This window comes from Gadus macrocephalus, chromosome 20 (genome assembly GCF_031168955.1).
Source record: "Gadus macrocephalus chromosome 20, ASM3116895v1".
Lineage (NCBI taxonomy): Eukaryota > Metazoa > Chordata > Actinopteri > Gadiformes > Gadidae > Gadus > Gadus macrocephalus.
The window spans coordinates 16,704,336-16,721,113 of NC_082401.1; the positions used below are offsets into that span (position 1 = coordinate 16,704,336).

Here is a 16,778-nt window from a genome sequence, read left to right on the forward strand (position 1 = left end):
GTGAAGCGTTGACCTACTTGCCGTATCACTCTCTAAAGTGAGTCGCTGAGACAGAACCAAAGGGGCTATGGGCTTAACATGGCGGCCTCTCGCTCTCTTCACAGGCTGGAAGCAGAGGGGTAGGTCTACAGTGTAGCTTTAATGGAATCACAAGAGTTGAAACGAAATCCTGTTAGTTAATAATTCCTTGGAAGGTTTTTTTTAAGAGCGGATTTGCTCAGAGTGGCGTGGGCCCTTCAGAGGGCCTTCCTCCTCCTCACGGGAGAAAGGCCCTGCTCGACCGTGGGATGAGCTCATCGTTCATCGCCACGCCGGGCTCCAGCTTCGGCGCACCAATCGGAAGGCACGAGGAGAGGCACACAGAAAAAAAATCTCTCCCTGGAAAATCTCTCGAAAGCAACAAGTGTCAAAATGTGTTTGTATTTACAGATTAAGGAATATGTTACAAAACATGTACACCAAGTCGATTTTTAGATTCTACATCTTAGCTTGGGAAATGTGTCAAAAGACGCTGCAAATAAAAGAGCCAATGCAAAGATATTCAACGGCAGACACAAGGTTGTATTTGTGTGTGATTAGCACAACAAGCGAACTGCAGATGCTAAACACGCTCTGAGACTCCTTGTGTTTGTGAGAACTGGGTTAGGATGCAAACTAAGCCAGTTAACACGGCACTGATTTTAATCCCATCAGCATGTGTGTGCTCTCACGCAGAAGAGGTCAAACGAACAACACATTTACACAAGCATGTTTATCTGTGTTTTTATTCATATTTCACACCAGACCAAAGTTACCAGCAAATAGTCTTGTCCCTGAATGAATTGGGGCATAATTAATACAGAAATAATGAATAATCAAAAGGTGAAAGCAAAGACCAAAACAAACACTTGACAAATTAAACATGAAATACACTTTTATTAGGCAAGTTTTGCTAATGTATAATGCTGTACAGATCCAAACTACAACAGTGGCCTAGTTTTTACTGTCTATTGGCCAAACAGAGGTCAGTACTAGCTGACTCAAAGTATTTTGGCGCCCTCTGTTGTTCACCTTGGGTACGTTCGGTGCTTTGTGCGTTACCCGGTATGTGTTTTGACAGTTCTAAGGAAATCATTTTCTAACCAATTTCATTTCAGAGCGTATCAATCAACAGGTGAAGCTTAAAGCATGACTGCAGGTGACTATCAGCGACAAATATTCACCAAAAAAATCTAGAATCCTCTATTGCATTGCCCTATTATTGCACCCTTGGACTTAACTCCGAGAGAGATATTTTGGATCTTAAACGTCCCTATGAAAGATATTGATGGGCACCAGCTGGGACTCATTTTCCACTGAGCTTCAGGACGTTGGTGACCATGGCTCCGATACCATCAAAGATCAGGTGCAGCTTGGTTTCACACATGTATGCCGGAGTGGTCACCACCTTATTCTTATGGTCCACATGGGCTTCGTGAGGCTAACAGGGTCAAGGGTCATTCAGCGGAAAGCAACACAAATATGACAATGTTGTGATGGCTTATCACTTTCAGAAACAGAAAGGACACATTCATAGTATAGCAATACTTTTAAGATGTGTTATACTTGCAAGAGCCCCATTCTACAGCTGAGCTATTTGAAAAGAATAAAGGGTAAACATACTATAGATACTTCACAAAAACAACCTGATCCAATAAAAAAAATTCAAACATCATGGCACCACTACTTCTCGTAGACAAAAAATGTCTAACATTCATTTTGCCACGTTGATAAAAAAACAACAGCGATTATTAACTACAGCGAGAGCCAATGCTAAACTAGAGTTTCAAAGTGCGCCGGAACACAAGCCAGAGGTGCATCATGGGTAAAAGGATATGGTGACATCTTTGACGCAGTGCTTGGCCCCCAGGGCCTTGATGGCCTGGGCCGTGCCCGCGTAGGGCCACCGGCCCCCCTGCTCCTCCTCATGGCCCACCGTCACCTCCACCCCCGGGAGAAGTTTAGCAGCCAACACCGGAGAGATGCAGCACAGCCTGATAAGACAGCAACACACAAAGGAGATGGGAACCTATCCACGGGGAGAATATAAGGTGCATGGGCCAACACCGTGGCTGGACGAAACCGAGGTCACTCGAGGCATGTGGCTCAGGAAGTAGAGCGGGTTGGCTGGTTTGCAGGTTCGATTCCCGACTCCTCCTAGCTGAGTGTCGTTGTGTCCCTGAGCAAGACCCCGCAACCTTCCCGAACATTCCCGAACCTCAAGGTTCAGGAATATGTGCATGAATGGGTGAATGTTTGGCAATATTGTAAAGTGCTTTGAGTGACCACTGGTTAGAAAATAACTTTATAAATGCAGTCCATTTACCATTTACTCTGTTGTGGCCATGTGAGTTTTAACTTTTGGAATCAGTGAAATGGAAAAATTGGAAACATTAGTTTGTGTATTCATGACCTCCGTTCTTCTCGGGGGGGGGGGGGGGGGGGGGGGGGGTTGGGGGACTCACCCGATGGGTTTTCCCGCCTTGTGAAAGTCCTTCAGAACCCGCTCCACGTCCTCGTTCACCTTGAAGTCGGACCCGTCCACTGCAAACGTCGACCTGTCGCACAGAACGGCACAAAAAAAATCAATGTTTCTTCCATTAATTCAGTACAAAATGCAGTACCAACAAAAAAAAAGGCTCTTCGCTCAGACTACAGCTATTGGACCACCTACAGGTTTTTGGCTGCCCCAAAGCCTCCTGGGAAAATAATGGCGTCATGGCTACTGGCGCTCAGCTTAGCCAAGTCGGCGATGTTGCCACGGGCGATGCGCGCCGACTCCGTGAGCACATTCCTGAAGCAAAGCAGGGAGGACGAAAGAACGTACGCACCTCACCAGCGGTCAATCATAATAATAGGCAGTACAATAGAATATACCATCTCTGGGATTGTGTTAGGTAGTGGGGGGGGGGGGTCACCTGGACTCTTCTGCAGGCTGGCCTTTTTGATGGTCAATCACATGCATCTGAGCCACATCAGGGGCAAACATCTGGACCTCAGCCCCCCCTCTGCTCAGGTGCACCAATATCCTATGTTGTTCCAAACATACACAATTATTTACACATAAAGACACACACACACACACTTTATATATATATATATATATATATATATATATTTATTTATTTATTCAGTTCTGCCAATGTTCTGCCACACGAAATAAATCCATAGCCCATAAAGTATTCAAAATGTATGTAATAATGGCATGATTCTGAACAAAGGACAAACTCACGCCGAGGCTTCGTGGATTTCTGTCCCATCAAAGACCCCGCACCCCGAGAGCACCTGTTGGTATCCATTCATGACAAGTAATGTTATTGACTGAATGAATCTCCGGCTGTGATTCTCAAATGCGCGTATATAAATGAACTTACGACCGCAACTTTAGCACCGCAAACTCGGGCTCCCGTATGAAAGCACGCATTTAATGCATGCGTTATCACCAGCTTTGGCAATGTTTTCAAGGATAATGATTTTAAGGTGAACATTGTCTGTCCGCATAGGGTAAAGCCTCAGAACGAATTCAACGAATCAATACGCGCTGACGTAGTACGTACAACAAGGTCAAGCGGCGGTCTCTGCGTCAACACGTTGAACACCTAATGTTGGTTTAAATGTCTGCGGAATATTTAGCCTTTAACTGAAAAAGATCTTAATAAAAATTGTAACTTGACATTTGAGTTATCATACGTTTTTTGTGAAACGTTACTGCAACCCGGAGGTGTTAAATGTATTCACGTAAAATGTATAATATATGTCTTAACTCTGTTCTTTGCCGGGGAAATAGTGAGTGCCTCAGCTCTGCTTGGTAGCGCTTCTAAATTACATCAACAGTTACGGTAAATCTTCAGGATCCCTCGTTTGTGGTTCACTAGTGGTGTGGCAGCGCCCTCTGTTGGTACGTTACGGTAAATCTTCACAACGCATCGTTTGCGGTTCACTAGTGGTTCGGCAGCGCCCTCTGTTGGTACGGGCTGAGGCGATCAACTTGTTGTCGTGTATTTGGAGGCCTACTTTGAAATAATCTCCAGTTATACTATTTGGGCAGGAATACAAGATCAAGATTCACCATAATTAAAATGTATTATGTATTGTAATTGTGGAAATAGTGAGGAAAAATAGTTTTTCGGAAATAGTGTTGCTGCAAGCCTAAAAAACTAGAATGAAAGGAAAAAGTGTGTGCTGTAACTATCATAAAATATTGTTGATGCCAGCATCAACAAACTTTTTTTGGAATATCGGAATGCCCAGCATTCCGATATTGCTCAAGATAACATAGGCTACCGGTACAGTTTCCTCGACGCAGAAAAACCCATATCTATTTGAAAAGCTTCTTTATATTACATTCTGCTTCATTTAATTGCCTCATTCAAGATTTCGTTGTTTAATGAAGTCCTCGCGGACTCTGATCACCTCCCTCCTTAAAATAGCCAGTATGATTTGGTGTCAAACGGCACACTGTTTTGTTGAGTTTTGTAATAAACCCAGAGTCCGTCAGCCTGCTGATCTACTATACTTCCACCTTCTGCGCTTCCTGTCGACATGGGTGGTGGCTTTACATCCAAGCTCTCCGAAAAACCGTCACCGACCGAGAAGGTGGGGCGCACTCTCTGAAGACGCAGCATGTTGGTGAGTGAGCCGTATTAACCGTTTGGATAGCCTAATTTTAAAGACAATAATAAACTAATTTAATCACCATAAAAATGTATATGGATGATACAAATAATTATTTAAAGGGTTAAAATGCCATTGCAAGAAACGATTTGTAAACTTGCACAAGAGTAGGCTAGAAACTGCAAAACGACGCATGAGAATCTCACAAAAAGCTTCCTGTCAGAAAACAATTGTTTGTGGTTTCAAAACGAAACCTCTTGTCTTCTGAGGGGAGATTATTTTGGATTTTAAGGAGCAGGTTCGTGAACCGGATTCATAACTGGATTATTGTATAGATGTTTTTTTGGAATGGATGATTAGCCTTTGTTCACGGTCACTAAGGACCATGCCAGATGAGAACAAAATAAAGTATGTTATATATGTATAAAAAGGTGGTCCCTTATATGTGATCAGTGAAAAGTATTTGTTATTAAACTAAAAAATATACATTATACATTTATGTCAAATCTTCGCCTCAAATCTTCAAAATCACAAATGCATATTATGTGTGGTCATATTTATTATACATTGCTTCAACCAGAGAATAAAACACATATCCGTGTATGTAATATTTTTGTTTGTGCAACTGTGACTTAATTAAAAAATTTGAATAGGCTACCACATTTATTTTCTTTCTGGAAATACAGACCGGTCGGACAACCATTATTGTCCGACCGGTCTGCGGAAGCAAAACGTTCTTCTTTTATGTATAACCAGTATGATAATAAAAATGTGGTTCACTAATGATGAACCCAACAGTCCGATTGTGCCAAATACATGTGAATCTGTATGTAGCAAAACACATCCCCATTGAATGTGGATGTGGGCCCGGGGTTTCCAATGAATGACTATTTACATCAGATATGACCAACAGTTGTGTGATGACCAATTCTTTATCTTTCTGCAGGAAATTAGTAGGTGGCTGCTCTTCCTTCTGCTCTTGCAGAAGGGTAGATATGGTAAGTTGAGAAATTGTTTGTAATGCTTTCGTTGGAATATGTTGCAAAGAACTTCACAGCAACTGTTATGCAACTATAGTGGAACAATGCATGACCCATGTCCATGGAGCTCTCTGATTAATTCAAAGCCAAAACTATCAATATTCTTCTGTGTTGATAAATTCTGATATCTCCTGGTTATTCTTGTGAATATTATTAATATCATTATGATTGTTATTATCTGCAGGGTTTTCCCAAGAACCTGAAAGAAAAGAAGGAGAGGAATGCTTTAAGACCGGGATCTCCTCCTGTGGAGACTGTATCAGCTCCGGCCAGTTCTGTGTGTGGTGCAAACAGCTGGTGAGAGTCTTGTGTTATACCATACTGCTGTGTGATGTACATTAAAAACCAGGTTTTAATGTAAGGCTGAGACATAAAAATACAGAGTTCCCCCACCTAATAGACACCGTCTACACCACTGCCTCCCAGGCCAAATGAGGTCCGTTTTCAGCCTCACAAGCTCCACACTAGTTGTTGCGGTTGTGTGCTCTTATCACCCATAACCAGGCCGATCTCCCACAAACAGGCTACATTCTTGGTCACATAAGGAACAGTGTGAACAACTTTTGTAAATATAATTATTTTATGCTGATTATTTGGGGTCAGTTATTCTGTGCTTCATTTTGCGCCTCAAAGTCTTGTTGCACATGACACATATGTGTTTTTGGGTATGTTAGTTGCTCGTGTGTAGGTGTGCGATTGTGTTCAAGGTGTGAATTCCGCTGTGTTTTAGGCTGTTGCAGAAGAGTGTGATATCTGTGCTGAGAAATGTTCTGTTCCACGCATGGTTGCTTCCTACAAGCTAAAGTAGGAAGCCCATAACATTTTAAGAAGTCTGAAATGTTTGTGACTTTCCCAGGCCTTGAAATCTTATTTCCTGTTTTCACTCTCCCACACTCATACTCCCTCTCTCTCCCTCTTTCTCTCTCTCTCTCGCTCTCTCTCTCTCTCTCTCTCTCTCTCTCTCTCTCTCTTCCTCTCTCTGCAGAATTTCACCAAACCGGGCGAGCAGGAGGCGGTGCGCTGTGACACCCGGTCCCAGCTGATGGCGCGGGGCTGTTTGGACGACTCCATCATCTCCCCGGAGAACTCCTTCAAGGTGGTGCAGAACACGCCGCTGTCAGGCTCCTTCAACCAGAGGCAGACCCAGCAGGAGGCCATCCAGCTCGCTCCCCAGAAGGTCCATCTCAAGCTACGACCGGGTCAGTACATACACGCTGTCAGGGTGATTCCTCCTCCCTTTGGAAACACAGTTGCATTTTCTATTTGTTATTTTTGTGACAAAGATTTTTTTGTTGCATTTTTTATATTTAGTAAATTATTATTATTATGATCACATCCCAAGCTGCTACAGCCATGGCATCAACACTGCCAGGGTGAGGTGTTTGATACCCACTGGGGCTGCCTGAGATAAGAGTATGCACTCACGGTATTGTACGACGCTTTGGATTAAAGGAGTCCACAATACTAGATGTGCCGTATTTTAGTTTAACACAAGGTTATCTGTGAAATAGAAATACTTTGACTAGGTCATGTGGTTGACCTATAGGCTTTACAAAAGAAACTAACACAGCGATGTTCCTCATTAATAATGTAATATGGTATCAGCAAGATGTTACAGTCGACATGATGCTTGTGATTGTGCTATCCCCTATACTCTTCCTACTACATTGATACACTGCTGTATCATGTGCCGCTTTGCCAAAAAATACCTGAATGAATCCATGAATTATCGATGCATTTCCTCTAGTGTGAACCAAAGCTCAAATTGGATGGTTTTGTGTGCTTGTCTCTTCAGGGATGCCGCAAACGTTTACCTTGTCCTTCAAAAGAGTGGAGGGCTACCCCATGGACCTCTACTACCTCATGGACCTTTCCTACTCCATGGAGGATGACTTGAGGAGCATCAAAGTGCTGGGCGCAGAGCTGTTCAAGGCCCTGAGGAGCATCACAGAGCACGCCCAGATAGGTGACTTCTTCCAGCCAGATCACCGCCACTCTGAGATCTGATTGAGTGATTAAACGCGTGTTTGTCACGGCGTTCTGTAGGGCTGAACAATTAATCAAACTCAAACCGACGTCGCAGTGTAATAGAAAAAAATTAATTAAAAAAGAATGTCATTTGTTTCTGTTACCGACTGGAGATCAGTAAGATTTGTATTTGTTTGTCTTTGGCAATTCAATAGTTAAATAAAAATGTTATAATATTAATTCATGGCCTAAAGGAAAGAGCAGTTTATATGTTGACTGCCTCCAATGTTGTGTTTGTCATATCATAGAATAATTTATTGGTTATGTTTAGTGAATCATGCAGAACATAATGAACTTTAAAAAGATTAATCGCATACTAAATCGCAATCGCAATATTGGTCTGAATAATCACAATTCGGCAAATTCCAAATCGTTCAGCCCTAGCGTGCTATACTCTAACCCAAGTACCTCCCCGTCATCACACTGACGGGGAAGTTATTTAAATTTGAGCTCTCCTCATATTTCGCATGAATTGAATCTTAATCAAGTTGTGCTATATTACCAATTACTTTTTAATTATTTGTAGTACTATTGTGTTTTTCGGTATTCATTCTCTATTACCTTTCATTTGATATATATTTTTATATTTCTTCTACATTATTAACTGTTATATTCTCTTTTTGACAATGTAAAGCACTTAGTGTACAAAATGTGTTGCAGCAACGATACATGATCCTTGATGATTGACTGAGAATCACTTGCTGACCCGTGTTTTCCGTCCGTGCCGTGCGCTGCAGGATTCGGGGCTTTCGTGGATAAGACGGTGCTGCCCTTCACCAACACCAACAAGAGGAAGCTGGCGAACCCCTGCCCCAAGACGGAGAAGAACTGCCAGCCGGCCTTCGGCTACCGCCACGTCCTCAGCATGACCGCCAACGAGAATGATTTCAACGAGAAGGTGAAGAAGCAGGGCATCTCCGGGAACCTGGACCCTCCGGAGGGCAGCCTGGACGCCATGATGCAGGCCGCAGTCTGTGGGGTAAGGGGGTCATTTGAAACACATTCAAATCAACTTTTTATGCTTTGATACTTTTGTACCTTTCGTGCAGCATCTGACTGTTGTCTCTGTCTGTCTGTGTCGCTCAGAGCAAGATAGGCTGGAGGAACAGCAGCACCCGGCTCATCGTGCTCACCACCGACGCAGGCTTCCACATGGCCGGGGACGGCAAGCTGGCCGGCATCCTGCAGCCCAACGACGGGCTGTGCCACTTAGAGAGTAACGTCAACGCCAGGAACAATGAGCAGGTATGGGGCTGGGATGATGTGGATAATATGTATATGTATAACATGTGAATGTCTTACGTGAATACCTTCGAGGGTTGGCCTAGCCCTTTCAAAAGAAAACTAAAATGTAGAACTAAATATTGGTTCAAGATTAAAGTAAGGAAGATCCATGTTGTGGACTTCTGCAATCACAAGTGTTAAGTGTTGCGGTGGTGCTAGTGAGTGTGTGAGTGTGTGTTTTGTGTGTGTGTGTGTGTGTGTGTGTGTGTGTGTGTGTGTGTGTGTGTGTGTGTGTGTGTGTGTGTGTGTGTGTGTGTGTATGTGTGTGTGTGTGTGTGTGTGTGTGTGTGTGTGTGTGTGTGCGTGTGTGTGTGTGTGTGTGTATGTGTATGTGTGTGGTGTGTGTGTGTGCAGGCTTATTCCTGGCTTCGGGAGAACATCCCCATAGCGGACTGTTTCACAACTTGGACTTTTGGATTGATGCTGTGCTTTCCCCAAGAGCCAAAGAGCTATTGAGCAAGGCTCCTAGATCCTTCTGTCCTAATAGATTTTGCTTTTAATTTGTTTTGGAAGTTGCTTTTTATACATGCATGTCTGGATATTGTCTGGTCTTGCATTACTTTTTAATATAAAAATGTATTTAACATGTCCATGCCTTGCAAATGTCTATTTGCAGGACTACCCATCTGTGGGTCAACTGGCAATGCAGTTAGAAAAGCACAACATTCAACCGATCTTTGCTGTGACATTAGCAGTAGCAGATGTTTACAAGGTAAATTTGCATAAAAAGTTTATATCCATCAGTCTTTTCTTACAGCCATTAATGTTATTGATGATTTATACTCATTGATGAATTGATTAGTCGGTCGTGGATGAATTGACTAATTGCTTCCTAATTCGTCCACAGGAACTCAGTAAAATGATCCCCAAATCGGAGGTGGAAGTGCTGAGTGCAGATTCAAAAAATATTGTCTCTCTAATTAGGCTTGCCTACGATGTAAGTTTTTCTGAAAAAATTGCAAATAATCCATTAACTTCTCGCAGCAGGGCCATTAGTAATTGCCTCTTATTTCGACAGAGGTTGTCTTCCAAAGTAACCATGGCCCACGATGACCTGCCGCCTAATGTAAGAGTTACCTACACCCCAATCTGCCCTAAACGGGGTCCGGCAGGAGAAGATGAAGGAGTCTGTAACGGCGTGCTCGTGGGGCAGCAGGTCAGTAGATCCCTACCAACACTATGTGTGTTACTGATCCTGGTGCTTAAGAGAGAATATCTTAATGGCGCGTCCTATCAATTATGGAAGGATGAATTCCTTTTTTAGTGACAGTACAGTCAAGCATGTCAAGGAGGAAGCATTGGGAAAATTAAGTAGCCTGTTTGTTATTTCAGTGAAGTACAGCCCCAGCCTAAATTCAATCAAAGTTCATGCCATGAATTATTTTAATTTCATATTTTCCCAGATCACGAAACATTTATTTGGAGTTTTCAAACGGCCTAAAACATTCAAATCTTCGATCCTCATCATCGATCATCAAACCCTCTAAGTCCGGTGTCTCTTCGTCTTCTGCAGATCGCCTTCAACGTCACCGTGACGGCCGAGGGGTGCATGGAGGAGCAGGATTTCACCATCAGCCCGCTTGGCATCAAAGACACCCTGAAGGTGACCCTATCCACCACGTGTGACTGCGAATGTAACGATCCACAGGACAAACAGCATCCTCAGTGTAACTCTAAAGGCCAGGTCAACTGTGGCATATGCAGGTAGGTCTAACAAATCCCAGGGCTGTAGGAGGCTAAAGGGCTGATTATGGTTCCACGTCGACGCAACACAAGGGGGTTTACGGACCAATGACGTCCTTGCAGACCGTCCTTGCGTCCACCACAAGGGCCTGTCGTGCACCTCCCAAGTTTTTCCTCAGCAAGGGCTGTGATTGGTCCGCTCACTAAAACCCGACGCAGACCCAAAACAGGTCCACGACTGCGTCGAAGCGTCTGTGCGGTCATTGCGTAGCGTCGACTTGGAACCATAAATGAGCCTCAAGAAGAGGGACGATCTGTCAAGCTGGGCCTTTTCCTTATTGGATCCATTGTTTTGCTTATGCAGTTGCAACGAGGGCTTAGTGGGCCGGACGTGTGAGTGCTCAGTGGGGGACAAGGACGAGAACGCGCTCCGGGCTTCCTGCCGGAGGGAGAACGGCACAGAGTGCGAGGGCCGGGGAACTTGTGTCTGCGGCCGCTGCGACTGCCACCTCACGGAGAGCGGCACCAGTTACCACGGCGATTTCTGCGAGTGCGACGACGATCACTGCGAGAAGTTTGCAAATAAGCTTTGTGGAGGTGAGTGTTTGGGAGAAATCTGCCAAGGGTTTTGATCTACCGCAACTTCGGGTCGACTTAGCTAATGAAGGTAGAGCGCGTTGGGAGGTTGCTACTTCGATCTGCTCCCAACAAGCTGACTGTCACCTGGCATGGGTGACTCCGCCGTCGGTGTGTGAATGTGTGTATGAACCGTTGCTCTGGTTAAAAGTGTCTGCTAAATGTAAATGTAACTTAAATTCAAGTGAAATGTAACTTAAATTCAAGTGAAGGTCAAAACTCTTGACCTTCTGTCACGACGGTGAACAACTGTTACCAGGACTGGAGACGATGTCCGATCTCGTCTCTGTCTGCAGGAAACGGCAGGTGCCTCTGTGGCAAATGCATATGCAACCAGGGGTACGAGGGCTCGGCCTGCCACTGCAAGACGTCCGACGATGGCTGCAAGACGCCCGGGGGCAGCGTGTGCAACGACAGAGGCAAATGCAGATGCAACCAGTGTGAGTGTAATGAGGGCTACCAGCGGCCGTTCTGCGAGGTGTGCCACGGATGCCAGGACCCCTGCCAGACCAAACAGTAAGACCATGATTATTTTTTGTTTTCTAAATTTGAGCTCTCCTAATTTTTTCATGAATTCAATATAATTCATGTTGTGCCATAGTACCAATTACTTTTAAATTGTTTGCCGTACTATTGTGTTTTTCTGTATTCGTTCTCTATTATCTTTGATTTAGGTAATCATCAGGTATTGAATTATTTTTATCTTTCTTCGACATTATTAACTGTTATATTCTCTTCTCTTTTTTTCCTTACTGTTGACGATCCCCTTAGAACATTCAAACTCCTGAGAGGCACATTGATCGTTTCAACACATCTCAGAGCTCAGTCCATCCCCTAAGCCCCCCTGCTCCAGCTAACCTCTGGGGTTCTTTGTTTCAGGACGTGCATCGAGTGCCTGTTTCAGATGGGCGTTTCGGGGAAGAATTGTACAACGGCCTGCACGGACAGCGTGAAACACAAGATAGTGGACATGTTCACCATGACCAAGAAGCCCTGCAAGCTGAAGGACTCCGACGGCTGCTGGATCACCTTCAAGATGGAGCAGTTGGTGGGGGTGGACAACTACCGGGCTGAGATCCTGCAAAACAAAGGTACCACCAGATAGGATGAGATGGTACCTTATGATCCTAGGAAACAAAGGTACCACAAGATAGATGAGGTGGTACCTTATGATCCTAGGAAACATAGGTACCACCAGATAGGATGAGATGGTACCTTTTGATCCTAGGAAACAAAGGTACCACCAGATAGGATGAGATGGTACCTTTTGATCCTAGGAAACAAAGGTACCACCAGATAGATGAGGTGGTACCTTATGATCCTAGGAAACAAAGGTTCCACAAGATAGATGAGGTGGTACCTTATGATCCTGTGAAACAGACTAAATACTCACAGCCTAAACAGTACGAGCAGGGAGGAGAATAATACAAAATAAAGATGAATGGCAGTTCATTTATGAATCGTCTCAAACCAAAATGGGTGCCGATGAAAGTAAATACATAGTTCTGATAAAAGCTTTTTTATTTTGTGTTGCTTCACATATTTAAACGCTGAAGGTCTGGCGTACTTCAGTGTCGACCACAGTGTGAACGCATTGCTCTTCCAAAGACCCTTGATTCCCCCCCCACTCCAGAGTGCCCCGAGCTGCCCAACCTGTACGCCATCGTCGGGGGCTCCATTGCGGGAGTGGCTGTGATCGGCCTCCTCATCATGTTGCTGATCAAGCTGCTCATCTACCTGAAGGACAAGGAGGAGTTCAAGAAGTTCGAGAGCGAGAAAGCCAGATCCAAGTGGGCCAAGGTGAGCTCTTAAGCCATGCTGCAGGGGGAGAGAGGAAGCAAGATAATGTGTTTTTTTTATTAAACAGGCGCTCAACTCTTTAGTTCTTCATCAAAAAGAAATAGGAGAATGAAAGGGGGAAGTCCTCACAGACACGTCTCGTAGTCTCACTTCCGAGACGAACGGTGACTACATGTCGCCAGCTGCCTACAGAGCAAGTCTCGTTGCCGTTGGTCCCATATGTGATATATGTCTATATATGTATACATAGACATATATGATAAATTATGTTTTTTTTAAAGGGACACTGTGTCATATTTTAAGTCATTTATTACTTCAAATTGACGTATTCATTCATAAATAAGTCCTCATTGGTGTAAAATTATCTCTGCCAAAAATCTCACTTATCCTCCTGAGAATAATTAATATGTAGTTACATAGGATGGGTAAGCTTCATGGAGGCTTCCATGTTCTTCCGGTCTATGAACTGCCGAGAGGGACAAAAAGCACTACGTGGTACAGGAAATGGAAACGCGTTTTCACTCTGAGCCAGCGTGAATGATGACTGAAATAATTCACTATCTTGCTTGAGGAGTAATTTCTCATACATCATTAGCTTACACTAATGATTCAATGCTGTTTGAAATTTGTTTGAAATAACAAACCTCATCATCACTCGAATGACTCGATGAGGTAGGTCGATTGGATGTCATGACACAGCTTCTTGGCACATACTGCCCAACGTAGTTTTTGAACCAGCGAGCACTATTAGTTTGAATGCAATATACAATTGTACCACTAGAAGGGAGTCATTTTTACACAGTGTCCCTTTCCACACGGCCACGGCCATCTGGCCGTGGCCGTGTGGCCGTTTTCACACATAACCGTGCTCAAATGGCCCCATTGTTCTCTGGCCTGCACTCACACTAGGCCATCTGGCCGTGGCCGTTGGCCGTCGCAGCTGTGGCCTGGCCACGGAAGGCTCTTGTACATACGTCATCACGTCGTAACACGTCATCACCAAGCGTCCGCTGCATGGACCATAATAAAGTCTGCTGCCAGTCAGAGTTTTAAATACAATGGATAACAACACAGAGAACACACCAACAGTTGAACCGCTTGACGCGATGTTTACCGTTTAATAGGAAAGAAGGCTCGTCGCCTTTATTATGTCCGTGGTCGTCGCATTGACTATACGTCATCCAGCTCAGGTTGCGTAGCCGTGCGTGTGCGCGTGTCGGCTCATTAGCATCTGTACCGTAGCGGCCCGTGCCGTAGCAGCACACCTCTCCCAAGTGGCCAAATTGGCCCAGCCTGGCCAGACTGGCCACACTCACACTGGCAGATTTGAGCACGGTTAGGTGCTAAAACGGCCACGGCCACGGCCAGATGGCCTAGTGTGAGTGCACCCTAACACGCATCCTTTGAACACATCCTGTTTCAAGACCCTTTCTGACATGTCGCACAGTTTTTAAGTCTCATCATTGTTTTGGTCTCAACTTGTGACATATTTGTGCACTTCCCTCCAACAACCTTTTTATAGATTCTTATTCAATTTAATATCAAATTACTATATCTCATAAGCAGTCTGACCCCAGAAGGAGTCCTGACATCACTGCATTAGCCGTGTGCATTTTCTTTGAACGGTCTGGATGACTTTTACTTTTAATCCGACAGGCCGACAATCCATTGTTCCAGAATGCAACCACCACCGTGGCCAACCCAACCTTCACCGGGGAATGAGCAGACACCACCCTTTTGCACATCCGTTCAGCTCAAGCATTCCTATTTTTGTGTTCAGCGATGAATACGATGGTCTGATTATAAATGGACGTCCATCCGTGGCCCTATGTTAGTGATAGCTGTGATCTTGTTCTTTGTCCTATTTCGTCTTCCGATGTCGCTTATGCAATGTTTTTGTCAGAGAGATTGGTTTTTAAAGTGGGGATATTGTGCCACCAGGTTTGAGTGTGATAAGCCATTACAAGCCATTTGAAAATCTGCCTTTTCCTGTGTTTTAGTGACATCACAAGTGGGAGTGTCAACCTAGATATATGATGGATGGTGATAGTAATGGCTAATCACACTCACACCTGGTGGCATAATATCACCTCTTTAATTGAGCAGTGTGTATGAACTCATCGCCGTCCAATTATTTTGCTGAGTGAAATGCTGTGAAATGTTTTTGTATGTTAAGAATTTGTATGTAATATGAGATTATTGAGGTATAGTATAAGTTATGTTGATATTCTCCTACATCGTTAATGTGTCAAAAGTTTTACTCATAATAACCAATTTGTTTGCAAAACAAGGTAGATATCTCAAATGATGTATTTGTTTCTGCGTCAGAATAAAGTAAAACAATATATATGTCTTTTATACCTTCATTATTTATTTATTTTGGATTCAACCCCTCATTTATTCAGGTTTGTTCCTTGAGAACCTCTGATAGTAACACACTACAAACAATTTATACAACTACAGACAAACGACATTTGTGTATGTATATTCTATTGGTATATGTACATACAAAACAAAACAGGCAGATAAGTATAGCTTCACATCACATCCATAACAAGCTCACGCTTTAATTCAAATTCACCGCTTAACCAAATTCGACCTCTCATTTCACATCAGTCAAAGCCGAGGGAGGGCAGAGAGTTAATGTGTTTGATCCACATGCTCCCTCCTCCCACCCCAGCCCACCATGTGAACCATGCCTAGCACAAGCCCACAACCTCGACTCTCCGCTGGGCCGGCCTTCCAGCCTGCCCCTCAGCCGCTCTGGCTTATGTAAGAGGAGGGAAGGGAAGGAAAAGAACAAGTAAGGGCCAGAGTCCTCCTGGGACCAGCCTCTCTCTCTCTCTCTCTCTCTCTCTCTCTCTCTCTCTCTCTCTCTCTCTCTCTCTCTCTCTCTCTCTCTCTCTCTATTCCTCTCTCTTTCTCTCTCTTTTCTCATGCTGGGTAAATGAGTTGGAGAGCCATTCAGCAACCTGAAGTTTTTTGTGACGGAGAAGTGAGGCAGTTGAGCTTTAGTTGTTTCGTTCTTTTAAAGGACACATTTCAGCCGTTGTGTGAGTGTGTGTGTGTGTGTGTGCATTTATGTGTGTGTGTTTGCCTCATACCAGGGACACCTACAGGTTTTCTCCTGACACAGGTAAGCCATGTTTGACCTGCGAAGGAGCTAATATTTATCCAGTGCTGTTTTCTCTTGTATAACCTCAGCCTGTGTCCTTTGTGTTGGGAGAGCCAAGGCCACACAGTGGAGCCCAGAGCCCTGTGACACATTGAGCCGATCACAAGGCCACCCCGGGGGACCGCAGTATAACAGAGAGACCGCAGTATAACAGAGAGACCGCAGTACAACACTTTGGTTTGGTTCCATTGACTGCATGCGTGCGCTTCGTTTATTTGTCTGTTTTGGTAAATGGTTAGTTCTGCCTGCAAACATAGTTGAGAGGCGCTTAGTCATGGGAATGTAAAGTACACCAGAAACCAGCAGGGGAAACCAGCAGGGAGACCAGCAAGGATACCAGCGGGGGGGACCAGCAGGGGAGACCCAGCAGGGAACTCCGAGCTCAGGAGGACCTTCCTCGATCACTTACTTACCATCAACTGTGCATGTCTGCAGTGAAAGCTCTCACGGTGCAATGTCTGCCCATTGCATTTGTTTGCTCCTCTAGCCATGTCTCTCTC

At 44.3% G+C, this 16,778-nt stretch overlaps 2 protein-coding genes across 4 annotated transcripts; one reads left to right on the top strand and one right to left on the bottom strand.

Annotated features, from left to right (window-relative positions):
- Window positions 1–746: 746 nt before the first annotated feature.
- On the bottom strand, window positions 747–3,739 carry gatd3 (glutamine amidotransferase class 1 domain containing 3). Of its 2 annotated transcripts, XM_060040031.1 has the most exons (7): window positions 3,393–3,735; window positions 3,251–3,303; window positions 2,937–3,047; window positions 2,693–2,812; window positions 2,484–2,576; window positions 1,862–2,012; window positions 747–1,459 (listed from the first exon to the last, which is right to left on the bottom strand). In XM_060040031.1, the coding sequence occupies exons 1-7, from the start codon at window positions 3,504–3,506 to the stop codon at window positions 1,325–1,327; spliced, it is 777 nt and encodes a 258-aa protein (XP_059896014.1). In that variant the 5' UTR covers window positions 3,507–3,735; the 3' UTR covers window positions 747–1,324. The 2 variants fall into 2 exon arrangements, with proteins under 2 accessions (XP_059896014.1, XP_059896015.1); XM_060040032.1 differs by lacking the exon at window positions 2,693–2,812 and having other exon boundaries at window positions 3,393–3,739.
- Window positions 3,740–4,414: 675 nt separating this feature from the next.
- Window positions 4,415–15,461, top strand: itgb2 (integrin, beta 2). 2 transcript variants are annotated; one of them, XM_060039457.1, is made up of 16 exons: window positions 4,418–4,647; window positions 5,579–5,630; window positions 5,857–5,969; window positions 6,658–6,871; window positions 7,468–7,638; window positions 8,438–8,679; window positions 8,787–8,945; window positions 9,601–9,696; window positions 9,832–9,921; window positions 10,003–10,140; window positions 10,498–10,688; window positions 11,032–11,264; window positions 11,600–11,819; window positions 12,183–12,394; window positions 12,937–13,103; window positions 14,760–15,461. In XM_060039457.1, exons 1-16 carry the CDS (start codon window positions 4,642–4,644, stop codon window positions 14,823–14,825), a joined length of 2,370 nt encoding a protein of 789 aa, XP_059895440.1. In that variant the 5' UTR covers window positions 4,418–4,641; the 3' UTR covers window positions 14,826–15,461. The 2 variants fall into 2 exon arrangements, with proteins under 2 accessions (XP_059895441.1, XP_059895440.1); XM_060039458.1 differs by lacking the exons at window positions 12,937–13,103; window positions 14,760–15,461 and adding an exon at window positions 12,492–12,682 and having other exon boundaries at window positions 4,415–4,647; window positions 12,183–12,443.
- The last annotated feature ends 1,317 nt before the right edge of the window (window positions 15,462–16,778 follow it).

Excerpts from the sequence above, each read along its gene's own strand:
- gatd3 (XM_060040031.1), bottom strand. The coding sequence starts at position 3,506 with ATGTTCACCTTAAAATCATTATCCTTGAAAACATTGCCAAAGCTGGTG. Across the intron at positions 3,304-3,392 it reads GCGGTGCTAAAGTTGCGGTC|GTGCTCTCGGGGTGCGGGGT; the intron begins GTAAGTTCATTT and ends GGATACCAACAG. Across the intron at positions 1,460-1,861 it reads CCAAGCACTGCGTCAAAGAT|CCTCACGAAGCCCATGTGGA; the intron begins GTCACCATATCC and ends TGACCCTGTTAG.
- itgb2 (XM_060039457.1), top strand. Across the intron at positions 9,697-9,831 it reads CAGTAGCAGATGTTTACAAG|GAACTCAGTAAAATGATCCC; the intron begins GTAAATTTGCAT and ends ATTCGTCCACAG. Across the intron at positions 11,820-12,182 it reads GACCCCTGCCAGACCAAACA|GACGTGCATCGAGTGCCTGT; the intron begins GTAAGACCATGA and ends TCTTTGTTTCAG.